At 57.0% G+C, this 26,105-nt stretch overlaps 1 protein-coding gene across 3 annotated transcripts in view; it reads left to right on the top strand.

The window, feature by feature from the left end:
* FBLN2 (fibulin 2) overlaps positions 1-5,652 on the top strand; it is an 89,136-nt gene extending 83,484 nt beyond the window's left edge. Inside the window, exons 17-18 of one of the 3 annotated variants that reach the window (XM_030307493.2) lie at positions 2,118-2,241; positions 4,807-5,652. In XM_030307493.2, coding sequence (XP_030163353.1) covers positions 2,118-2,241; positions 4,807-5,164 — 482 coding nt within the window. In that variant the 3' untranslated portion in view covers positions 5,165-5,652. Of the gene's footprint in view, positions 1-2,117; positions 2,246-4,806 lie in introns of those variants that run through there. The other 2 variants (XM_030307494.2, XM_032592361.1) reach the window with 2 other exon arrangements.
* Positions 5,653-26,105: the final 20,453 nt, after the last annotated feature.

The raw sequence follows: 26,105 nt of genomic DNA, 5'->3' as shown, positions 1-26,105 counted from the left end.
TGGCCTTGTCCAGCTCTCCCTTTGGCCTGACCTCTCCGAGAGAGGCTCCAGGGTCAAGGGCCCCGCAGATACGAGGGGCCTGGAAGCACTGAGGGGCGGCAACCCCAGGCTCACAGGGAAGTCCTTGGTAGCTTCCTGTGAGCGTGGTGAGGCCAGGCTGCAGTGGTGCTGACCCTTGGCGCTCCTCCTGCTCACTTCTAGGCATCTCCATCAGCACTGGGTGGGCAGACAGCAAGAAGCAGCTCCCTCCTGCTTCCCGCCACACCCCTGCCCAAGCTCAGGTCAGGACTTCCTGCTCCCATTGTGGGCCGCCCAAGCATAGCTGGGGCCAAAGGGGGAAGAGCAGAAGGCCCTCCTTTCATGTGGATTCAGTTAATGAACCATTAGGACGACAACCACGCCCATCCTGGTCCCACTGACTCCTGCCCTGTTTTCTCCCACTCGCCTTTGCGCCACCCTGGGAAATGGGGATCGTGACCCAGTTTGCATAGGAGGAAAGGGAGGGAGGCTTGGAGAGGTGAATGAATGTCAGCTGATCTGTCGCCACAGGGGGTGGTGGCCCACAGCCTGGAGTCTGGGACGGGTTGGGGGTTCGAGCCCTGAACCCTGAGCACACGTGAGGGTGGGAAGTGACACCGTTCCTGCCTCGTGGGGTTGTGGGGACAAGTGAGTGAGTGCAGCAGGGCCTCAAGCATTGGATGGACACCAGGCGGCAGACTCCGGATGCAGCTTGGCTGCCGTTGTTGTAACTGCCACCGCGTGGCATCGCATTTGGACCCCTGGCTTCCGGCCCCAGCTGCCTGCTGACTGCTGTGCGACCTTGAGCAAGGCTGTGCCCCTCCTGTGTCTGGGGAGGCCCACGACCCTCACCCCACAGGTCTGGCATGAGGATTGAGTGAGGAGAAACCCCTAAACTGGATCAGTGTGGAGGATTGGAGAAAGAAACCAGAAGCTTCCCAGGGAAGCTCCTGACAGGAACTCTGCTCCTCACCCCAGGGGCAGCCCTTGTGGGGCCCCCGGGGGCCACGCTGTCTGAGCTGAGCAGCTGGTCTTCACGGACGGGGTCTCCGGAACCCATTTATTGTATCCTACTTGACTTACAGGTTGCCTGTGCAACATGTGTGCACACACACACACCCATGGGTGCTTCTCTGAGCATTTGTCAGATACGTATCCATACGTGTGTGCGTGTGTGTGTGCGTGTGTGTATTTCAGCATCCTGAAAGGGCCCTCCTCGTATGCCTGTGGCTGTGATTCTGTGTATCTGTGTGGGTATGCGTGAGCATATGGGTGTGCTCAGCCATCTGCCTGTTTGTGTGTGTGCACGCAGGGAGTGTGAGCACGTCTGTGCGGTGGGGGGGGGGGGCATTCGTCGCCGTGCATCTTTGAGTCTGTATTTACAAGGGATGGGGGGTCCCTCACTTCCATCTGGCCGTATGTGTGGAGCACCTGCTGTGTCCCAGGCACCCTGCTGGATGCTGGGGACACCACAGGACCAAGAGGGACACACACCCCTGGCCTTCTGGAGCTCACACTGAGGAGGGGAAGGCTGGACACAGGACATACTAAGTAGTGTGTTTCAGAGCAGGACAGGAAGTAGAAGGAGAATGAAATGGGAGGGGACCACTATAGGGTGGACGGGGAGGGTATCCTGCAGGGGGTGGCCCTGAGCTGAGACCCAAGAGATGAGAAGGAGCCAGCCATGGGAAGATGTGGGGAAAGTTCCAGTAGTGGGAACGGCATATGCAAAGCCCCTGCGGTGGGATAGGGGTCAGGGTGTTGGAGCGGCCCAGACAAGTCCCATAGGGCTGCAGCCTAAGGAGAAGGAGAGAAGCTCTGACGGAGAAGGGCCAGAGCGGCCTGTGGTGTCCATGAAGGGACTAGGTTCTTATTCCGGGAGCATGGGAAGCCCTCAGGAGACACAAATGATTGTTTTTAGAACAGGGTCCTCGGCCTCTGGGTGGGTACGTGTGGCATAGGGTGGTCTGGGAGCTGTGTGCTTACAGTTGGGATGAGCTGCCCTGAGACCCGGGCCTGCAGCGTGGGCCAGGGTGGTGTGGACTCCTGCCCCCGGCCGGGGGATCCCACTCCTCACCCTCCTCTCCCCCACCCCCCAGACCTGGACGAGTGTGCACTGGGCACCCACAACTGCTCTGAGGCCGAGACCTGCTATAACATCCGGGGCGGCTTCCGCTGCCTGCGCTTCGAGTGCCCTCCGAACTACGTCCGCGTCTCCGAAACGTGAGTGCCCCCGCCCGGCCCCAGGCCCGGGACCCCCGCACCCATCTCGTGCTGTCTGGGGGAGAGGCCGTGGCGCCTGCCTCCGCCCCTCCTGCTCCTCACAGGCCCCAGCCACTGGGTCTGTGGTCTAACTGACCACACGTGGTACAAGTTAGAAGCACCTTGCTCAGGGTGTGGAGAGCAAAGGGAAGAAAACTCGCGGAAAATCTCTGCTCCTGCGTGCGCGCGCGTGCACACACACACACACACACACACACACGAGTTGCTGTTGTGTAATGCATTATCCCAACACTCAGCCTCTTTACAGACAAATGACTGTTAGGGTCAGGAAGCCAGCAGCAGCTTAGCTGGGTGGTTGCAGCTCAAAGTCTCGTGGAGCCGCGTCATCTGAAGGCTTGACTGGGGCTGCAGGACCCTGCTGCTCGCTCACGTGGCTGTGGGCAGCAGGCCTCAGCTCCTCCCCGCGTGGGCCTCTCCATGAGGCTGCTTGTGATGTGGCCTCCCTTGGCACGGGTCATCAGGAGAGCAGGTGACAGCCCTTTGTAACCTAATCTAATGTTAGAAGTGACATACCATCCCTTCTGCCGCTGGCCACACAGCTCGCCACTGCGAGAGGTGGGTACCCTGAGGAGGGACCACGCGAGGCATGACCATCAGGAGGCGGGACACCCGGGACCATCTTACGGACTGGTGACCACACTTCTTGTTGATAACTTCTTGGCATTTTGCCATACTTCCTGTCCCCCTTTTTTTTTTTTAATTTTAACGTTTTATTTATTTTTGAGAGAGAGTATGTATGAACAGGGAAGGGGCAGAGAGTGAGGGAGACATAGAATCCGAAGCAGCTTCAGGCTCTGAGCTGTCAGCACAGAGCCCAACGTGGGGCTCGAACTCATGAACTGCGAGATCATGACCTGAGCTGAAGTTGGATGCTTAACCGCCTGAGCCACCCAGGCTCCCCTTTCTTGTCCTTTCTTTACTAAACATACGTTCTCATAGAGTGCTTTTGTTTTCCCTATAATTCAGTTGTTTCCCACTTTATTTTACTTTGTAAGGTATTTTCCAGATGTACATTTTTAGAATTGCAAACATGACATCCGCTTTTAAAACTATCTTAACAACAGGGGCACCTGGGTGGCTCAGTTGGTTGAGTGTCCAACTTCGGCTCAGGTCATGATCTCACAGTCTGTGGGTTCAAGCCCCGTGTTGACAGGCTCAGAGTCCACTTCAGATCCTCTCTCCCCCTCCTCTCTGCCCCTTCTCTGTTTGTGCTCGCTCTCTCAAAAATGAATACACATTTAAAAAAAGTAGTTCAACAACAAGTGGGCAAGGCCAAAGTTCTTGCCCCTCCCCACCCCCCCTTGCAGCCAAATCTCATGGCTGCTGAGCGTGTCCACCTTCCCTCTTAGCCTGGCACAAGTTTCTCCCTCTTAGCTGTCTCACGTCTGTGCGTGCGGCACGCCACGAGCAGTATGGATGCGTTCATGATTCCCGGCTGCCCTGCTGGCAGTTTGCCGTTTTTCAGCACCATATACACCGTAGCATCCACGTGCATGCGCGCTGGGACATTTAGGGGAGTGTGGCTGGGGCGGCCTAGACAGGTAGCCTCCCTTCTGTGGGTCTTGGTGGCCCCTTCTGCAACGTGGGGATGAGAGCAGCGCCACCTGGGGGCAGGCACGCGTCTGAGATGAGGAAAGACAGCGGTGAGTTGTGGCCTCAGTCACTTGTGGCTGGTGACGTGGTGGTTGTCGTGGTGCCTGTCGCGCTTCGCCGGTTGGGGACCTCTGCTCAGAGGATCCTGTACAGCTGCTTGCTGGGGCCTGGCGCCTGAGCAGTGTCCGTTTTGGAAGCAGTGAGCTTGTAGACGGTGATTTAGTGGCTCCGAGAGTCAGGAAGGGACAGAGGGGTGCTGTGCTCAGAAATCGAGGCCCCCGGTGGCTTTGGTGGAGACTCACCCCCCATTGTCACTGTTGCGTGGCTTGGCCGAGCCTCCAGGCTTCCTCAGGCGGGGGTGAGGTGGAGCCCCACGCGGGCCGTTGGCCCCGGTCTGCGGAGAGGCTTCCCCTGGAAAAGGGCAGGCCGTTCCGAGTGAGGAGAGGAAATGGCTCCAACGGAGAGTCAGTTGCAGAAGAAAAGGAATTTGGAAAATGATTAAAACCATCAAAACGCTGTGCCCGGGGAAGGAATCTGTGCAAATGGCAAGCGTGCGAGTGCAAACAAGGCGGACGAAGGTGGGTAAGAATGAAGGGAGGGAGGAAGAAGGCAAGTGGGGGACACACGCATGACCGAGGGCTGCTAACACACCGTGCCAGGCCTATCGCGAAGCCCTGCACGTTTATTAACTCAGCCCAGCCAGCTGGCGAGACCACGGGCTAATAGCCCGTCTTACAGATGAGGAAACTGAGGCCCAGAGAGGTAAGGTGACTCGGTAGCCGGGGCTGGCCGGCCCTCAAGCCCGCGTCTGAGGCCTGCGCCGTGTCGCGGATGGTCCGACGTCAGGGGCGGGAAGGCGCGGACGCACACGAGCCCCCGGGCCCGCTGACCGAGCCCCCGTGCATCCCACAGGAAGTGCGAGCGCACCACATGCCGTGACTTCCTGGAGTGCCAGAACTCGCCGGCACGCATCACATACTACCAGCTCAACTTCCAGACGGGCCTGCTCGTGCCGGCACACATCTTCCGCATCAGCCCGGTGCCCGTCTTCGCAGGCGACACCATCTCCCTGACCATCACCAAGGGCAACGAGGAGGGCTACTTTGGCACGCGCCCACTCAATGCTTTCACGGGCGTCGTCTACCTGCAGCGCTTGGTGCGTGAGCCCCGGGACTTCGCCCTGGACGTGGAGATGAAGCTCTGGCGTCAGGGCTCCGTCACCACCTTCCTGGCCAAGATGCACATCTTCTTTACCACCTTTGCCCTGTGAGACGCCTGCCCGCCTGTGCCCGCCTGAGCGCCCCACGGGGGCCACGGAACCCCAGGATCCTCCTGCTGTGTCCCTGCACCAACCCGTGCGCCCCCTGCCGGTGCACACCTTTCCGTGGTTGCTGAACACCGCATGTGTAGGGCCGGGTGACGGTGGTGGTTTTACTATAACTCTGTAAATTAACTTAATTTTGCTGACTCGATTCCTACTGGATTCCTGGGCCTCTCCCGTGCCCCAACCCGAGGGAGGAAGCTTTGAGGGCAGTTCAGGGTCACTGTAGGTGCTCTGTGGGTGGAGTCAGAGGGCCAAAGGCCGAACAGTGACTGAAGAGGAAACACAGCGGCCACGACGCGTTGTTTGGACTTCGCTGGGTGACCTGTCCCCAAAGTTGATATTCCATTTCATATCCCACTGTGATTTGCTCTTTACTTTAAAAAAAAAAAAAAAAAACCATGTTAAGTGTTTTGAATTGTAGTACGTGCACATTGCAAAAAAATATATTCAAATAGTAACAAAGGGTTATAAAGTGAAAAAAGAAAAAAGTTTACTTTTTTTGTAAAGTGTTTGCGTTTGACGACCGTATCTGCGTGTCTCAGGGTTCCCTAGCCTGACCCATGCGTCTGTTGATCAGGACCTTCCTCGAGGCCTCACTCAGGGAGTTTGCCCCGAACCAGGAGCTCCCTTGGGGGTGAAGGGATCGCAGTATAAATGCATGCCAGCTTTGGGATCCTTCTTATTTTTCTACTCTTCCTTTTCTTCCTCCTCCTTCCCCAAATGTGGACCTCTGCTGGTTTGTCACTCGGGATATCATCTAGAGACTCCAGGACTGGTCCTGGTCACGGGGGCCTGAAAACATCAGGTCAGACAGAGGATGTGGACAGGAACCCCAAGATGAGAATTCATCTTTTTTCTCCCATGTAGGTTTCTGGGGCCTTGAGGCTGGGGCAGAGGAGGAGGGCTGAGAAGGGAAGAGACAGGCCCAAGGCCACCCGGGCGTCTGGGCCCAGGTCTGAGTCCCCCACATGCACCTTTGCTGCCCCCCTTGGCTCTTTCTCTAAGCCAGCGGATTTCAGATGGAGGCAGTGTGTGACTCCAGGGGCCTTGAACGAGATGTGGTGGGTGGCAGGTGGGTGGCAGCCGGCATTGAAACAGCAGAGACAGAATCACAGTGCTCTGTGCCTGGCAGTGGAAGGAAGGCTTGTGCCACGGAACAGCAGTGCACATGTCTGTGTGTGTGTGTGTGTGTGTGTGTGTGTGTGTGTGCGCGAACACATGTCCCACACGGCTCCAGCCATGCTGCCACCTGGGAACCCCCACCGCTCAGCGAGATGTTCTCATTCTTCAAGGCAAGCTCCCAGACCACATTTTGATGTAAAATCTTCCAATGTAAGATGTGGCGATTATTTAAACGTTTTCAACAGTGGGCATGAGCCGGCCTCAAAGCTGGTTGCTGTAAGCCTGCCGGGGAGGCCTCACTGTCTCATGGCCTTTCCTCCCCTCCCTGCCCCCCTCACTGGCTCCATCCTCAAGGGAAACCAGGGCTAGTGGCCGTGTCAGGCATAGTCACTTAGCAGGTGGGGACCGGCAGGTGCCAGGCCCCCACTCAACAGGCAGGTTAGGGACACCAGCAGGGGCTAGGGCAGCATCTGGCTGGTGGCTGCTGGCCCTGTCCTACATGGTTATGTCTTCTTCCCCCAGCTCAAGGGAGACTCCCTGTGCACCCTCGAAGTGACATCGCCTCTCTGGGCTGCAGTTGCGTCATCAGTGGAGGGGAGTGCCCGCACTTTTTCCCTCGCGGGGCTGCTGTACGACCCGCCCACAGGATCTGACTTGGTGCCTGGCTCCCCCGGAGGGTCTCGGAGAGCAAGATTTCCTTCTGACTTTAGAGGTTTTAAGGTTCAGCGATTCTAGAATTCCACGTCTGTGAGGAGTTTGAGGAGCAAGTGCGAGGAGCAAGCCATAGTTTGAGGGACTGTCTCTACAAGACTGCTCTTGCTTAGGATGCCAGACACAGACTTGGGAGTCCCCATGACCACCCTCAGGTTCATTAATTCACCTGAACAACTCGGGGAAGTTCCAAGTCCAGGATGATAGCCTTGTTACGACAAAGGGGTACGAGGTAGAATCATCCAAGGGGAATGATGCATAGGGTAGGAGGGGTCCGTATCCCCAGGAGGGGTGCCTCTCCTGGTGTGATGGGTGACAGTTCGCACACAGGGTGTTCCCAACCAGGAAGCCGTTGGTGTCCAGCACTTTTTTGGAGCTTGGTCATACTGACAGCACGGCTGACCTTTGGTGTCCAGTCCTTCCTGGAGGTCAGAGCCATCTGGCCTGCCCCAAAGCCCCCATTATGAGTCACATTGTTAGACTGTCCAGTGCCCCACGTCCCCAGGCCAAGCCAGTCCTGTCGGGACATTCCAGGGGCCTAGAGCTCACCTCCCAGGCGCTGAGGGCTCTGCCCTTAGGTAAGCCGAATTCTAGCCCCCGGAGGGGTCATGTTTGGGCATCTGCGTGTAGCTTACTTCTCTCACCCCCTGATCTGCCGCCGTTGGTACCTCAAGATACGCTTGTGCAGAGCTGTGAAGCACAGAAATGAGCTAGCGGTTAGCCAGATTCAGCTGTTGCTCAGCCCGGCTGTTTTCCTCCATCCCGAGGAGGCTGTAACTCAGCGTTGCCACCCGCAGGGCCGTCGATGCCGCATGGAAACCCACCCACGGTGCGGGTGCTACAGCGTGTCCAGCAGGTGGGTGAGGCCCGGCTGATAAGGCTGGGTCCCACGCTGTCACTGACACCTTGCCCAGCCCATTGTGTGTTGTAGGACTAAACGTCTCCCAGGCCAGCCCACTCAGGTTGGCAGCTTCCGTTCGACCTTGGCAGGTTCCAGAGGCAGGAGAGGGCTTGGCTTTGCCCATCGGGTATAATCGAGCTAAGAGACCATACCGCTCCCTCCAAGCCTCTCCTGAGATATTAACGTAACGCTGGATAAGTGGAATGCTAGGGTTCCCTCACCGCATAACCCATTCCTTTCTTCCCCCTCAGCTACAATGCCCTTTCTCTCCGTGTGTATGCCACTTCTTCCGCCTTTGGAAGGGACGGCGGGTTCGGCCACCGTGCTGGTCTCCGCTGCGGGCACACTTCAGATCAGCCGGCTGCAAACTCAGAGGTCCTGTGACCACCCTCAGTTTCGGTAACTCTCTGGAATGACTCAGAGAACTCAAGAAAGTGTCTTGCTTATCTTCACAGCTTTATTGCAGCAAAAGGATACAAATCAAAGCGAGCCAATGGAAGAGACGCACAAGGCAGAATCCAGGAGTCTCAGAGTATGGGGTTTCTGGTTACACTGTCACTGTGGCCTCCCGGATGGCATTACCTCCTCCTGGGCTCAATGTGTGATAATCCCCACAGACGATCACCCAACAGGGATGCTCACAGGAACCTTTGGAGTCCGGAGTTTGTATTGGGGCTGATGGGTGGTTGGGGCGCGCAAAGTCCCCGGCACAAGGTGGCAGCACCATTGCTAATGACGTCACCTGGAGCGTGTGGTCCCAGCGGAGGGGATGCTGCAGCAGGTGCGATGATGCACGCATTTGAAAAACATGAGGGAGCCATGCTCATAGAGACAGCAGAACTGGCCGGTTACTGCTAGATTGTATTGGCCTGCAGAGGGACAAGGAGAAATCTGGGGCTGTTAACAGGTAATGGCTGACGGTGAGGCAGAGCCCTTCAAAGGCAGCTTACGAAGAGGCACCTGCCTGCTGCAGGGGAAGGACAGACACCCCTGAGTGGCAGGCTGCAGACCTGGTTGATTGTGGGAGTCACGGAGCTCCAGGGACATTTGCTGCTCAGCCAAGATCAGTCGGAACCCACGGGCCCCAGGGTGAGAAACCCGAGGCCTTGAAAATGGAGGGAAACTTCTGGGTGTTTGACCCTCTGGAGATGCGCGGGGGGGGGGGGGAGGGCTTGCCACTACCCTGTGAGGCAGCCCATGCCCCCTCGGGAGCCACCCTCACCTCTCCTGGCTGCCGGGCCAATAACTCGGGTTAAATCCCAGCATAACCTGGCAGGAGATGTGCTGGACTTGATAAAGAAGGAAAGAGACTGCACACCCAAGAATTGTAAAAACTCCAGCAGGTGCTGAGAAGAGCCATCCTGAGATGGATTTTGAGGGTGCTTGACCAGCAGAGCCAGAATGAGAGGCTGGATAAGCAGGACTTCACTGAGCTCGGGGCACTTTTGTGGGACACCTGGGCAAGGAACCTGGGGGATGGGGCATACTCACTGCCAGAGTGTCTCTTCGCGGCCTGGACTAAACTGATGGCTGATTCCGTGGCAGAAGCTGCCAGCTTTGGGCAGGGCTGCAGCGGGAAAGGGGTCTGCAGCGGGTCCGGATAGACATACAGGCGGCCTGCCCACTTGGGCCAGATGTGTGTTCATCTGGGCCCTAGTGGAGGCCACACAATCGACCACAGGCACCACGTGGCTGTGCGTCTGGAGCCACTCACTCCATGCTGGGTCTGTCAGACCCACCAAGTCATAAAGTTGGATGAGCCCATCATAGTCCGCCGTCAGGTGGAAACATATCCACGGGTCAGCCTGAGCAGGACCAGAGGCGTGAGCGGGCTCCACGAGCAGGCGGTTCAGACCCCCGTGTCACCCATGTTCCAAGCCTTTCCCTTTGCCTTGTGGAAGTTTCTCTACAACCAGCTGGAAGAGGAAGAAAATGCCAGAGCTTGGTTAAAGGAACGGTCAGCTCAGTACAGGTGTGAATTGGAAACGGATGCACCTGCCTAACAGCCACATCCAGAAGTGACCTGGGAAGACAGCGGACAGGGAGCACCTTCCCAGTGGGTGGTGCTGTGGGCAGCGTCCCAGCCAGCCACTTTGTGTGGAAGGAGAAGTGACCTGAGGCGAGGCAGTGTGGGTGGTGGCCGTTGACGGGCCATCTGGCCAGAGGTCTAGACACGAAAGGGCGGGATGACTGGAGGCAGGGGTTCTGGGTGGAGGCCTGTGGGTAGAGAGGTGGGAGCGGGCACAAGCATGAGGATTTCTGCGTGACACGTTAATGCCGACGAGTGCGCGTCCGCCGGGGAAGGATGACCGCCGGCCAGGAGAACAAAATGGTTCATCCGGGCGACGTTAGCCGGTCTTCACGACTGGCCACCCTACATGAGCACACGAATTTTGAGGTCATGTGCCTCTGAGTACAACAAGCATGAACGCGGAGCCCCCGTTCGTCTCTCTTCCGCAAGGAGACCAACGGACCACTTGGTAGCGAGGTGACTCTGTCTTCCCCCTTCCATTCTGGGATAGATGGTTGCTCAGCAAGAAGCATCGTCTGGAGGCTTACAGAGTATGTGGCCCTCCGGCACATGGCGCAGGGGAAGAGCTGAGACACCGGCCCGTGACCAGGGGACCCACGGGTCATGTGCATGCCGCATGACCCGGAGGCCGCCAGCCTCACAGAGTGTGGGAACGGCTTTCTGAAGGTGCAAGCGGAGTGCCAGCTGGAGGGAAGCAGGCTAACACGACGAGGGTGGGGGCACCCCGTTAAATCCGAGACCCCCTATGATGCTGTGTCCCCAAGGAAGGGTAAGCTGTCTGGGATCTGAGGCAGCAGAAGAGGCCTTGCCTGCCACTGAGTGGTTTTGTCTTCCTGTCCTTGCGACTCGGGGCCCCCAGGGTTGGAGGTCCTGGTCCCTAAAGGGGAGCACACTTTTCCCAGGGGGAACGGCAAAGGTCCCATCGGCCTACCCGTGACAGCCGCTGTCCAGGTGCGTTGGTCTCCTCATTTGCCCAGGACGAGTAGGTGATGAGTGGGGCCTCCACCCTGATGGTGTCGTTGACCCTAGTTAGCAGAGGGGGCAGGGCCGCTTTGACACAGCGGGGCGGGGAGGGTATGTGAGGAGCCCCGACCGCCTCAGGAGCCCTTGCGCCCCTGCGCCTGTGAACAGACGCACGCAGCAACCCCAGACAGTGACAGGCATGACGGTCAAGGTGTGAAATAGCAAAAGCTATCTCGGGATGTGGTTTGGGTCAAACCACCAGCTGAGCCCCCAACTCCTGAAAAAGGTGTGAGGGGACTTTCTGATGGCAGAGGGAGGAGGGGACGAGTATCGGCGGTCACCTGTGGGCCAGCCCCAGTGACAGGAGCTGTGGTCACCCTCCTCACCTCCCTTTTCTGAGTTTTCCTGCCACACAGATGGCCTCACCAGACCCTCTGTGTGGAGAGGGAGGGCGCCATGAGGATACGCCTTGCAGACCTCCAAGTATGGGTGTGTAAGCGACCCAAGACCCCAGCTGCCAAGCTTTTTAAAAAATGTAGTTTTTAATTATTTTTGAGAGAGAGAGAGTGAGCACAAGTGGGGGAGGGGCAGAGAGAGAGGGAGACACAGAATCCGAAGCAGGCTCCAGGCTCCAAGCCGTCAGCGCAGAGCCCGACGCGGGGCTCGAACCCACGAACCGCGAGATTGTGACCTGAGCCGAAGTCGGACGCTCAACGGACCGAGCCACCCAGGCGCCCCACCCCCACCCGGAGCTGCCAAGCTTTGCAAGCCGTTGCCATGTTACAAGAACACACACTTCCCAAGGGATGCTCCCAGTAGGGGCTGGGCTTTGCAGGGATACTGAGGCAGGCGCCTTGCTGATGTCCTCTGATGGATGGCCGACTGGACAGAGGATCCCCAACAGTGCTGCTCACCTTCCTCAGACTGATGGCGTCAGGGATGCTTCCACTCGGCACTTCCCTCTCCCTCTCCTTCCCCCGGGTTCTTGCCCAGACCTCTCCCCATTCTCTATCTCAGGCACTTCCCCTAACAAAGTCCTGGCACGTTTAATCCTGTCTTGGCATTGATTTTAGAGCTGAATTCGTGCACACTCACGGATGGATGACGCTGAAGAGGCGATAGTTACTCTGTGATGTCATCTCTGTCGCAAACCGATCCTAGCCAAAAGGTTCAAGGGACCAGGGGAGAGAGGCACTAGGCTTACGCTGGGGTTTTTGGGTTATGTGAGTCTGTGAATCCCTTTCTGCATAAACTGGTTTAGGTTGGGGTTTCTCTCACTCACCACTTAACGGCCTGTGCAGAAACCGGGGCCGGGAGTGTGGTGTCAGAAAGGGGAAGCCCCGAATGTGGAGCTGGCTGAGTGATGGGGAGAGGTGGGGGTGCCCCTGCCGTGGCCCAGAGATGGTACTTCTTGCCGTCTGGTGGTGGTGAAGGCGCTGGACGGTCCGCCTGCCATATCATCCAAGGTCTTAGAAGGAAAAATAAGGAGGTCAGACAGTAGCAGGCACCTCTTTCTGCTGTCCTTGCGATCCCACAGCAAGAGACAAGCTGAACCTGAAGTTGATCTCATCATAAAGCACCCAAGGGTACGAATGCGATGGGGATTATTGTGGCTGTTCTCTGCCTCTTTCTACCGTGGACATTAGGTGTGGAGGGTGACTTACGGCATGAGGAGTTATACCTACGTTGCACGGCCGCCAAAGAGCCGAGGCTTGGGCTCAGTGGTGCTTGGCTTTGATGCTTTCGATTGATGTGTGAGCGTGTTTGGGAGTTTGCAGAGGGAGGAAAGTGTGTATAAAGCTGGGAGGCCAAACGGGTGGGCTTTTCAGGGCATCTGCGTTTGCAAGCCCCTGGCTCTGAGCACAGCGCCTCACTTTCTGTTTGGGACTCCCTGCCTGACCTTGGAGTCCGTCTGTGCTCAGCCTCGACCCATTAGCACACGTGTTCCTGCTACGGTGATTGGTTCCAGGGTGGGCCCCTGATGCAGTCCGAGAGGCAGGGAGGTGCCGTGAGACCTTTCCTGGGAATACTGGGCTGACCTTGAACCTGAGGGGCCATCAGGCCTGGAGCTGCTGCCCCCATGTTGCTGCAGGTGAATGCTGAGGCAGGAGCCAGCCCTGCTAAAGGCCACCAACAGTCCCCACGGCAGCACCTGAGCCCCAAGCCCCACCAGCCCTGCGGTCCCAATGGCCTTTAAATTTTCCTGTGATTACTTTCTTTTCTGCATAAACTAGTTTGGTTGAGTCGTCCGTTAAATGCAACAGGAAAATCCAACGGGATGCTGTAAAAAGTGGGGAAGGGTGTGCCAGGTAAGGGGAACAGCACATGCAAACTCCCGAGATGGGCACAAAGTCTGATATGCCTGGAGACTGGGTGAGGAGTGCGGGGAGTGACCGAAGGCTGGACAGGGAGGCCTCGGCTAGGGCTCTGATCTCATCCAGGCGGCGTGGGGCGCTGTGGAGCCCCTGTGGGGCAGGGACAGGGCCAGATTTGTGTTGTGCAAACATCCCCCTGGCTGCAGTCTGGAGAATGGATTACAGGGCTGAAGGCAGGTCCTTAGAGGGGTCGATCCCTCTGGGGAGGTAAGCACCTTGGTGGGTTAAGGCCTCTGGACCTGGTTTTATCACTCCAGCCTTATCTCATGCCCAGGCCCCTGCCTCCTTACCTCCGGGACAAGCCAGTGACTCACTCACCACACTAGACAAGCCTGCTGGAACTATCTTAGCCAAAACTGGTGACATTCAAGCTCCTGTTTTTGTTTTCTGCTCTTCTGCATGCACTTTGCCCACCCCACCCCCCCCCCAGACCCTGGGGATAGGCAGTTCACAGCAGTGTGTCAGGTGGAGGCCAGCCACCCTGCAAACATACACACACACACACGCACACACACACACACACACACACACACACACACACACACACACCTTCCAGCAGGCCCCCCGCCTGCCCCCTGACCTCCCTTCTGAGGCTTCCTGGTGCCTCTGGGGCCCAGCTGTGCTCAACCTGCCTGCCCTCTCTGGGCAGAGCCAACTAGAAACAGAGGCACCCGCACGGTGGGGTTGGGAGGGGTGTCTGTGCCGATGTGCCGTCACAATACTTACCTCCCTCCTGGGACCCACGAGGGATGGCCGGTGTGTCTGTGCACAGAGGGCCGTGCGGGGAACACCGGGGCCACTGGCCTTTCTGTTGCACTGATTTTCAGACCTTGGGGGGAGGGCTGGCACTCTCCCACACGCATGTCCCTGGGGTCTGGGTCTGCATCCCCATCCTGCCCTTCCCGGCAGGGAGGGGCAGAGAGAGAGGGAGACACAGAACCCAAAGCAGGCTCCAGGCTCTGAGCTGTCAGCCCAGAGCCAGACCCAGGGCTCTAACCCACGAATGCGAGATCACAACCTGAGCCGAGGTCAGATGCTCAACCGACTGAGCCACCCAGGTGCCCCAAACCCTTTATTTTAGAGTAGTTTTATATTTACAGAAAAAGTGCAAAGACAGTGCAGACAGTTCCTGCACACCTCCCCGCCCAGTTTTCTTTATTGTTAGCGTCTTACGCTGTTCCACACATTCGTCATAATGAGTGAGCCAACACTGATATGCTTTTATGAACTGAAGTCCGCCTCTCGTTCAGATCTCCTGGGTTGTTAATCAGTGCCCTTCTTTGTCCCCGGACGCCACCCAGGGTACCACGTTACCGTTAGTCATGGCTCCTCTTGGCCCTGATGGCTTGTCAGACTTTCCTTGTCTGAGATGACATTGACATTGGAGGAGTGCTGATCGGGTGCATTGTAAGATGCCGCCCCACGGAACTCGTCTGCTGTTTTCCTTACGACTCCACAGGGACTGTGGTTTGGGGGGAGGAAGACTCCGGATGTCACAGCATATCAAGGGTGCGTGCTGTTAACATGACACATCACTGTTGGTGTTGACCCTGACCACCTGGCCGAGGTCGTGTCTGTCGGTCTCGCCCACGTAAAGTTACCTTTTCCCTCTTCCCCTGCTGCCTTCTTTTGTGCACATATTTTTAATTCTTTGACGGTCTCGTGTTACAGATGGCCTTCAGTTGCTTAATCGCTTTGCACTCGTCCCGTTTTAAACTGTTACTGTTGTTGCTGCGTGTGTCTGGCCTGTTGCTGCAGAGCCCTCCGGGGGCGCCCCCTACACCCCACAGTTTACCCTGTGACAACACCCAGGCCGCCCCTGGGTACCGACGCCCCAGACTCTGCCACCGTGAACGTCCACGTCCTCATGCCTCTGGGCCTCTTTCGGGACTTCTCAGGACAGGAAACCAGGAGTGAACTGCAGGTCACGGGACGCCTGCACCCCTATTTTGGCCACATTTTGTCACGCTGCCTTCCAGAAAGGCAGCACGTCAGCCTCTGTCCCCATGGATGACCTCACTGTCCGACACAGGCCAAGCTACGGGGTGAGCAGTGCCGTGGCCCCTGTGGGGGTGGGGGTGTCTGAGCACCCCACCGGGCATCCAAGGCCTGCTTTATCCGAGTCCCTGAGCTACACCACAAACCAGGGCCCCGTCCGGTGAGCCTGGGCCCATGTGCTCCATTGCTTGGTTGAGCCAATATTTCACATCAGCTTATAGTTTCCCAGGGTAAAGCCGTTCTTTTAAAATATCTTGATGAGGCAGCCCCTGTGGTCCCTTAAAACCTCATGGTGTCCGTAAAGATCAAAGTCTGCTTTTCTCACAAGAGCCAGCCTGTGATGGCCAGGCAGCCTGACTAGAGGTAGTAAGTGCCCCGTCACAGGAGGCATGCAAGGTGGGCCTGGAGGGTCAGGACACAGGATGGAGCCTTGAAGTTCTGTCTTGCCAGATCCCATGGTTTTGTTAGGTCCCTTGTCCTCCCCTCCCTGCTGCTGTGCAGCCAGTGGGATAAAGGCGGCTCCTTCCAAAGTTTTCAGCTGAGTTCTGGCATATCTGTGGAGCAATGGTGCCCCCTGGTGGCTTCAGCCTCAGCCCACGCTCTACCTCCAATGGAGAGGGATGGATGGGGACCAGTGGGCATGAGGGAAAGGTGTTTTTGATGGTAAGGAGGACCGTGATACCACATGGACACACTAGAGGCTCTGCCCATGGCCCAATGTGGCTGGGGGGAAGGGCATGCCAGGAGTAGTGGCTCGAGGTCTGGGGGAGGCCAGATGGGAAGAGCTTTGGATGCTGAGTGAGGAATGGTCCTCAAGGGGACGTGGCCTGGATGGCGCCCTGACTTCGGCAGAGTGGTCAACCCTCCCTTTGAACAGCAGGTGTGTCCCTCGCCCCAAGGCTGTGGTTGCCCTGGGGTCTGCTCTTTTGCCTCGCCTGTGGGACCAAGAATTCCCACCCACAAGAATTTTCCTGGCAAATGGACTTATTGACCTGGCCGGGCCTGGACTGCCATGGACGGGGCCACTATTGACGGCCAGTTGCCGTAATGGTGGAACTGTGGGCAAAGTGCACCACCCAGAGAACGGACATGCCTCCGTTCCACCAGCATCTACCCGGCAACCCCTGCCAGGTTTCAGCCTCTGTGCTTAGAAGCTCTGCATTGCTAAGATTTCACTCTACCCCTCTACAACCAGAAGGGAGGGCTTCTGTTCCTATTTTACAGAAGTGGAAACTGAGGCTTAGAGCATGTGACTTGCCTAAGGTCGTATAGATTCAGGCCCAGGCATTTCTGACTGCAAAAGCTCAGGGCTCAGGAGAACGAGAAGACAAGTGACAGACCAGGAGATAATATTTGCTAAAGATATCACTGATAAAGGACTGTTATCCAGAAAATACAAAGGGCTCTTGAAACTCAACAGTAAAAAAATGAATAAACTGATTTAAAAACGGGCAAAAGACCTGAACAGACACCTCACCAAAAAAGATATACAGATGGCAAACAAGTATGAGATAAGATGCTCAACATCATATGTTATTAGGGAAGTGTGAATTAAAATGAGATAGCGCTACACATGTAGTAGAGTGGCTGAAATCTAGAACATCGACAATACCAAATGCTGGTGAGGATGCGCAACAGTGAAAACTCCCATTCGTTGTCGGAAGGATTGCAAAGTGGTGCAGCCACTTTGGACAACAGCTTGGCAATTTCTTAACCATACCAAACATACTCTTAACTGTGTAATTCAGCATTCACCCTCCTTGGCGTTTATCCAAAGGAGTTGAAAACTTATGTCCACATAGAAACCTGCACATGGATGTTGTGCTTTATTCATAATTGCCCCAACGTGGAGGCAGCCAGGCTGTCCCTCAGTAGGTGAATGGGTACATAAACAGTGGTCCATCCAGACAATGGAATTATTTAGTGCTAAAAGGAAATGAGCAATCCAGCCACAAAAGACGCAGAGGAACCTAAGATACATATTATTAAGTGAAAGGAGCCAGTCTGAAAAGGCTACATAGTGTGTGATTCCAACAATATGACATTCTGGAAGAGGCAACACTAGGGAAACAGTAAAAAGATCAGCGGTCACCAGGTATTAGGAGTGAGGGAGGGATGCCTAGGAGGGGAGCCCGGAGAGTTTTTAGGGCAGTGGAACCACTCTGTATGATACTTTTAATGGTGACACATACCATCATACGTCTTCAAAGCATGTACACCACCAAGAGTGGTCCTGTCTACTGTGGACTTGGGAGATGATGACGTGTTGACATAGATTCATGGATGGGTGTTGATGGTAGGGGAGACTGTGCATGTGTAGGGAAAGGGGTACATGGGAGCTCTGCACTTTACACACAGTGTTGCCGCGAGCCTACAACCACCCTGAAAAACGGTCTCTTAGAAACACAACAAAAGAAAAACCTCATTGTGTTGCCCCACCCAGACTCCAGAAGCTCACAGTCTACTGGGGAGTTAGACATAGAAACAGGTACGACCATTTGCACAGTCACTGCGATGAGAAGGAAGCCGCAGGGGGCTGTGGACTCTTAGAGGGGGCTATTACACTGGCATCAGAGAAGGCTTCCTAGAGGACGTGCTGCCTCCAGTGGGTTTTGCCCAGTTTCCCACGTGGAGAAGCAGGGTGGGCATTCCAGGGAGGGGAACCCGCTGGCACCGAAGTGAGAGGTTTGGGGAAGCATCGGAAGTTCTCAGGCGCGGAGTGGAGACGCAGCGGTAACTCCCCAGAGGCGGGCCGGTGGACTCTTGGGTGCCATTCCCTCCAGCCTCACAGATCCCGTCCCAGGTTGAAGCGAGGTCTGGGCTTGCGGAGGCTGCCGCCCGCTGAGCGTGTATGCGGCGACACCTGGCGTTGGTGAGCGGGACTGCAGGCGGCCGCGCAGGCGCCGACGGGGAGAGTCCCTGAGGGGGCGGGGGAGCTGGGGCAGAGGGCTAGAGGCTCAGCATCCCAGGGCGGAAATCAGGGGATCTGTGTCTAAGGATGCGCAAGACCGACATCTTTTGTTCGTTACTCACCTAATGGAGTTGTAGAGTTTCCTTTCCTTGTTCACACAGGCAGCAAACCCACAGCAGCATTAGGTGTGTTCACACCGCCTCTCGGATTGTCTCAAAATATCATCGAAGCTCATCAGTACTTTGAAATTACCGTGGGTGTCAGACCTGCTGCCAGACCGTGCTATTCACTGTGTTAAGAAGGGAGCCCGCATAATGCCATATTATGGATTTCCTTTTAGTATTTTGATAACCGTAATTTCAGTCTAATTGGCATTTAAAAGCTTACAGATGCCCCCATATGGCCAAAGACGTTTCTGGCACACACACAAACGGGCATGCACACACAGAAACACATGGGCACACACACGTATACACAAACGTGTGCACGTATACACACACAACACGTGCACACACAAACACGCGTATTTGCACACACAAGGACACAAATTTGCACACAAAACAAATTTGCATATGTACACACCTACTTAGCTGAGAAGCCCTCTTAAGAAGAAAGGCTACAGCAGTGAGTGTCTGTCCAGTATGAGGCGGCCGTGCATATAATTTAGCCCCTAGGTCTGTACACTTGAGAAAGAGGCACCACTAACAGTTAGGCAGGGACGGCAGTTGTAAATGCATTCTCACAAGCACACCAGCTCAAGGGCTACCCTCTATCCGGGGCCTACAGTGGTATCTGTGTCAGTGGAGGTGTCTGTGCTTGTGTTTCTGTGGCCGAGTGGAAACTCGGCAGGGAGCATCCGATGTGTGTGGGGGGGGGTCTGCCGCTGTTCTGGTGGCAGGGGTGGGAGCGTGTGGGGGGGGGGATGCTGATCTCTGGTGCCTGGGCTCTGGCGGCCGCCTGACCTATAGCCCCTTGTTCAGCCCGGTCTTTCTGGCCTCTGGAGGAGACCTTGCCCGGGAGTGCCCAGGGCTAGCGAGTGGTCTGGGGGGGCGGGCCTGCCCTGCCTCCCTGCCTCCGCTGTAGAGGCAGGTGGGCTACAAGTGAAGCCTCCTCGCCTCACCAAACTCATCCTCCTTTCTGTGACCACTCCCATTTTACAGATGTGGAAACCGAGGCCCAGAGAGGTTCGGTATTTTGCCCAGGGCTGCTCAGGTTGTCTAGCCATGGATGATGAGGGGCAGCATGCCTGGTCTTTCTGAGCCTCAGCTGTCTCCACCTGCCATGTCAGGAGATGTCTGAGGCTGACCCAGCAGACGAGGCCCTCAGCTTCGGTCTCCCCTGTGTAACTCCCACCATGACTCCCCATTCGCCACAGCATCGGGTCCAAGTTCCTCAGTCCTGCGTTGTGGACCCTGACCTCTCCGGCCTCATCACCCATCACTCTCGATCTGTTCCCTGCGCTCCAGCCACCCCAGCTGCCAGCCCTTCCCAACCCCCTCCAAGCACCTTCGCACCTCCATGCCTCCGCTATTCTGTTTCCTGTGCTGGGAGTGCCTGGCGAACTCCTACTCGTCTGGACTGCCCCCAGAGAGCTGGCACCTCCTTGCTCCGGCCCCCACTGCCTTCACACGTCCTTGCAGGGTAGCCCGTAAATCTCGGGATTTATGCGGATAAACGGCATTTCTGCTTCTCCAGCACTTAGCTCCAGGTGCAGCATAAAGGAGGCACTAATGAATGTTTGCTGAGTGAATAAACGAACATATTTGTGCATTCCCCACCCCCATGAGCTGCTTGGGAGAAAGGCTGGGGCCTTTCCAGCTATTCAGGTGGTAATCTGAGTTTGTCCAACTGTCTGCTGAAGGGAGGAGCAGGGCGGAGTGGTGGTGACAGCGGCAGTCAGGGTGGGGGGTCCTAGGCTGGGGCTTGTCTGTGGCACTGCCACCAAGTAACTGAAGCATCTGCCCTAGGTTCCTCTCTGTAGGCACCTTGCGGGGGCTTTGCTGCTTCTTCCACACAGGCCCCTGAGGGTCCCCAGTGGGGCTCAGCCCTCGGTGGCTCTCTCTCTCTCTCTGCCCTGAAAGGTCACTGCTGGGCGAGGCCTCATCCTCTCCTCCATCCGTGTATCAGGTCGGAAGCTCAAGGCTGGTCCGGCCCGACCGGGGCCAAGGTTTATGAGCTGGTCCTCCCCACCCCAGCCACTCTGACCCTGTGAAACACGCCAGGAAGGGTGGGGACAGGAAGGGGACAGTGGGTCTCTGTGTCGGCCCCAGGGCGCTGTCGGCCGAGTCAGGATTTATGCCTTGATGTTCCCACCCCAAGAGCTGGGGGCCTGGAGGAGCTGGCCAGGAGGGGGGCAGGAGGAGCAGAGGCACCCTGAGACAACCGTCCCCCTGCAGACTGGGCCCAAAGTGAACACAAGTCACCCTATCAGTGCCGTGGGACGGGAACTCTCCGGGCAGGCCCACCCAGCAGCCATGGTGAGGGGCAAGTCTCCGACCGGTGGGGCCTGAGGCCAGTCCAGCCTTGGTCTCACTGACAATGGCTAGGACATCCCGCCTCCGTGAGCCTCAGTTTCCTCAAGCGTGGAAGGCATAAGGGGCGGTGTGTGCTCACTGACGAGTGCACCTGCAGGGGGCACCAGTAGTTCGTGTCTGCCTGGTGGCCCTCCCCTTCTTGTACCGGCCACCCCTACACTGTTAACTTTGGGGGAGCTCCCCCCACCCCCGAGCCACAAGGCCTTAGCTACACCGTCCCCCTGCACCGCTGCCCACCCGTCCCTCCAGGCCCCGGGAGTCAGAGAGGAAGCCCCCTCAGCAGGGCTCTTCAGGAGCCACAGTGGCAGCTCAGATGGTGAAGAAGTAAGGGGAGAGGTTTGCTGGCCTCACCGGGAGTTCCAGAAGTCACAGTGGGAAGGGTGGGGGCGGGGGAGGGGCTGGCAAGCCTGAGAGGGATTGGGGATGCAGGGGACGCAGCACCGTTGGTCAGCTAGTTGCTCATTTAGAAGCCCAGAGTAGCGGGGCGTCTGGGTGGCTCAGTCGGGTAAGAGTCCGACTTTGTCTCAGGTCATGATCTCCTGGTTCGTGAGTTCGAGCCCCTCGTCAGGCTCTGTGCTGACACCTCGGAGCCTGGAGCCTGCTTCTGATTCTGTGTCTCCCTCTCTCTCTGCTCTTCCCCTGCTTGTGCTCTGTCGTCTCTCTCAAAAATAATAAAGAAACATGAAAAAAAATTAAAACAAAAAAGAAGCCTGGAGTAGCCAGGCTCCTCTCTCTCGCCCCCTACCTACATCAGGGAGTCTGGCCTGCTGGACCCTCAGAACATTCTAGAACCCAACCTCTTCTTTAGCTTTTACTTCTTGCTAACCCCCACATCCAATCACAGGCAGTTCCTTCATTATCAGTCCTCAGAACACTTCGGAACCCAGCCATGTCCCCTGCCTGTGCTGCCCCCAGCCTGGCTCCCGCCCTCATCTCTCACCTGGAGCCCTGCACCTGCCTCCTCCCTCATCCACACCCCTCCCATCCTCGCCACCCTTTCTCCTCAAAGCTGCCTGAACATTTATTGTAAATAACTTGTCCGTCCTCAATGCCTCCCACCTTCCGTGGTTTCCCATAACACCCAGGATAAATTTAAATTCCTTCCCGTGGTCTGTAAGGCCTCTGAGTTCTGGCCCCTGCTCACCTCTCTGACCTCATCTTCGTTTCAGTCTCTTTCCACGTCCGCTATAGTGCTGCTCGCTGTTCCTAACCTTGTCTAGTACATTCCCACTTTAGGGCCTTTGCACTTACTGATCCCTCTGCCTGCAACATTGTTTCCCAGGTGTTCATAAGATTCCCCTCCTTTGTATCAGCTCGTTTGTCAACTGTCACCTCCTCATGGAGGTCTTCCCTGTCCTCGTATCTACAGTAAGTCCTTGCCCTTCCCCGCCCCCGTATCATTCCCCACATCCTTACCCTTTTATATTTTTCTTCCAAACATGTTCAACTGATGTTATTTTATGTATTTAGTTGTACGATTATTGTCTGGGGGTCCCTCGTAGATGGACTCTGTGGCGTGATGAGTGCTATGATGGGGAAGACACAGGAGGCTGCGGGGGGCTCAGAGCAAGCCTCTGCCTCAGTTTCCCCGTCTGTACCCTAAGGCCTGGGCTCTCCCTCTCCGGCAGCCTGCCAGCATGATGTGGGTAATTCAGAAGCCTCGCTTTGTCCTGGGTAGAGAGGTTGCCATGGAAACAGAGGCGCTAGGCTCCAGCAGAGGGAGCCTTAACCTCCCTTTGTGAGATCCGGGAAGGGCTGCCTGATGGGGGCCACCCCACCTGCTGCTGGATTTGGGGAAGGAACTCTGCCTGAGGTCTGTGCTCGTTGAGGGCCAGTGCCCAAGACTGGGGACCCCCAGTCTGGCCATCCTCCTTACCCTTGAGCCTCCCTTTCGTCTCGAGTGTGAAGCAGATGATGAAAGGGCCAAGTGTACTGCAGAGAGGTGAAGGATCAGGGGAACAGGAAACCCAGGGCATCTGGACCACCGGCATGGCCCCAACCCACTGTGTTTAGGTGTTCCATTCCCCTGCCCTCCTTTATGTCCCCAGCCCTGGCATTTCCACCCGCACACGGTTCTGCTTTAAGAAAAATCAATGCTGAGCTCATCTCCCTGCTCCCGCGCCCATTGAGGCACAATGTGGGCCCTGCTGAGTGGGCGTCACTGGCCACAGTGACAGCTGTCAGCAGGATTGCAACTGAAGACATCCCCTGGGCTCCGGCTGTCCCCTCAGGCGCTGCAGGAAGGGAGGGCCTGCCTGTTGGGCACAACTGATTGGTGGGGAGGTTGAACCCCTGCCCATGCCTCCCCAGGACAGAGCTGCCGGCCGGAAGGTCCGTGACCTCTGGGCTCGGGGGTGTGGTCTCTGTCTTCCGGTGTGTCTGGCTGCTGCCCAGGCCTGGAAGGGGTGAGGGTGGGGGTTGGGGAACGGGGTGTGGGGAAGGGGGCAAGAAGCCCAGGGCTCTGTTGAAGGGCCAGTCAGTCTCCTCTGGCAGGTGGTGAGGCCCAGCCCTCCAGGGAGCCAGCCGCCCTGTCCCTGAGCGGCTCCCAGCCAGGCCTTGAGCGCCTCTCCCCTTCCCGGGGCGCGCCCCTGCCCCGCTGCCGCCCAGGGCATCCCCACTCCCCGCCGGCGCTCCAGCAGGAAGGGCCTCAGGCGCCCAAGGCCAGAGCCCGGCGCCGCTGGAGCCAGGCGCCTCCAGGGGGCGCTGCGGCGCCGTGGGAAATGTGTACAGGAGCCCAGGCCCCGTGGGTGGCGGGCCTGGCCCTGAGGGTCTCGCCGCCGTTCCCCAAGACCGGGGTTATGTGGGGTCCCACCCTCTCCTTGGTCTGGCCACTCACCACTGCCGGTGGGGAGGCTGATGGGGTCGACTCAGACTTCCCCCAGTAGTGCCTCTGTGAGTGGACTGGGGTTGGAGGGAGCCAGAGCAGCGGCCCCAAGCCCACCTTGGGGTGCCCCTTCTCAAGGAAGCGGCCGCCCAGAGGTAGTGAGAGATCTTGGGTCACTTCTCGGAAGGGCATGGGCACCCAGAGATTTCTGGGCACCCCCGTTTTCCCAGAGAGGGAAGGCAGAGATCAGGGGGACGTTGGATTAAGGAGGTTACGCCCTCTTTTGTGTCTGTGATACTGCAGCTTTCATATCTCAGCATCAGAACTCTGGACTCCGTGTGCTCTGAATCTCAGTATGGTATAGAGTGGTGAGGAGCACAGACCCTGGAGCCAGGCCCTGGGTTCAAACCCCGACACTGCCAGGTACCAGCTCTTTGTGGGTAACTCCCTTACCTTCTCTGTGCCTCCGTTTCCTGGCCCGTGAGACGGGGTTGATGACAATATCAGCCTCACGGGGTTGCGGGGAGGGCCGAAGGAGGCAGCGCAGTTCCGCCTCCATGGAGTGGGAATTATTATCACTCATTACATCATGTTTGACTCACGGGCTCGGAAACCGAGACACTTACAGCAGGAGCTGCAGAGCCTCCGGAAGTCGAGAAAAGCAGATGGATAAATCCTCAGGGCCGGGAGCATCCAGGAGACCTTTGGCCCAAACTTTCCCTTCCGGGGAAAAAAAGGAACACGGCAGGCCCCAGCAGGTCGAGCTGCAGAAGGCAGGGTCTGTGCCAGGCCACGACTGTGAGCAGCTGCTGAGCACTCGGAGCTCCAGGGTCCCCACCTGTAGAACGGGACGCAGTCACCTCCCCCATCGGGGCTGAGGGGGCGCATCCAGGACGGGCTATGGCGCACAGTAGGTATTCAACAGACCTGAGCGGCAGCCTCCCCTAGCTGCGTCACATAATGAGAGAGGCTTGTATAGGAACTTGGTGGCCATTCTCACTAGCCCTTCAGTGTACCTGAGAGAAACCGAAGTCAGAGGCTAAGGGACTCGCCCAAGGTCACATGGCCAGAAAGAGGTGGGTGGGACGAAGATGGCTGAGCCTATATGTCTCTTCCATGATCAATATCCAGACCAAATTCATTTCTGCAAACCTCTTCGTATCGGCATGGAACAGCATGAATTTATTTTGTTGAGTGCATGGCTGTGTCTGCCAGGCCACATTACCAAAGATCTATGCTTGCCGTGAAGGAGATGTTCAGCTCAACTTTGCTCTTCTCTGAGCTCCCTGGTTCCTGTGCTCAGGTCCAGACCCTTCAGTGGACTCTGAGATGTGCAGTGAACCCTGGAGACCCCTGTCTGTGAGGAGTGGCTCAGCCAGGACAAGTGCAGCCCCAGGGGTCCCAGCTCCTGTCCCTCATTCTGGGCAAGATTGTCCTGGGGCAGGAGGGACAGGAGGGGTCAGTAGGTCTGTGGGTAGGGCTGGGACCCTTAGGAAGACAGGACCCAAGTTTGTGAGTAAGTGCTCCCATTTTAGTCACAGCTGCCCCATAATGGGGGTGAGCAAGTTGGAATGACCACTGGATGGGAATGTTGAAGCAGTCATTTGTTCAAAAGTCATTATTGAGCACCTACTGTGTGCCAGACACTGGAGCTGACATTATTTTGCCGGAGAAATGGACAGTCCACAAATAAGTTTAGAATGTGATGGCAGGTGGTGACAAGTAGGAAGATGGACGGGGGAGCAGAGCAACAGCGGAGGCCTGGGTAGGAGACAGGTGGCATCGTAGGGCTGCAAGCCTGAATGAGGAGGACGTGGCTGGCAGAGGGACCTGCGGGGCGAAGGCCGGAAGTAAGAATGTGCTGGAGTGGCTGAAGTGGGCTGACAGGGACTCAAGAGAAGGGCTGTGCCCCACTCCCCAGCCCCCCTGCCTTCTTCCCACTCCCGCCACCCCTTCTTCACTCAAGCCGTCTCACAGAACCCCAAAGGCTGTGAAAGGCTGCGTCAGCTCTGGTGGCCACACGGGGGCAGCAGAGAACACGACTGGGAGAGAATGGGGGGCAGAGGGCTGAACCTGAGCGCTGGGGGGCGGTCGGGCAGCTGGGGCTGGGGACAGAGCCCCCGCGTCTCTGTGCCGGTCCTTGCAGCTGCTCCCTCCTCAGCAGCAGGAACAGTGCGTGCTAAACTCCTGATGCTTGCGTCTGTGAAATGGGGACAGTCAGAGCTCCATCTCTGTGGGGGCCGTCGTAGGTCTCTGTAACATCGTTTGCAGTGATGTGTGCCTTGGCTCATTAACTTGCTTTGGGCAACTTGCTTACACCCGGCCCTCGGTTTCCCCATGTGGAAGACGGGGCTGATGGTAGGGCTGTGGTGCGGGAATCCTGTGCAAGGCAGCTGACGTAATAATGCATGCTAGGTACTCAGCACAGTACCTGGCATTTAGTAAATGCTCAGTGATGATAATTTATAATGATGAGGATTAATGACTTGGGGGTGTAGAGCTGAGAGAGAGAGAGA

This window comes from Lynx canadensis, chromosome A2 (assembly GCF_007474595.2).
Source record: "Lynx canadensis isolate LIC74 chromosome A2, mLynCan4.pri.v2, whole genome shotgun sequence".
Classification (NCBI taxonomy): domain Eukaryota; kingdom Metazoa; phylum Chordata; class Mammalia; order Carnivora; family Felidae; genus Lynx; species Lynx canadensis.
The sequence above is the reverse complement of the archived record's forward strand: the minus strand, read 5'-3'. Positions and strand labels throughout refer to the sequence as shown.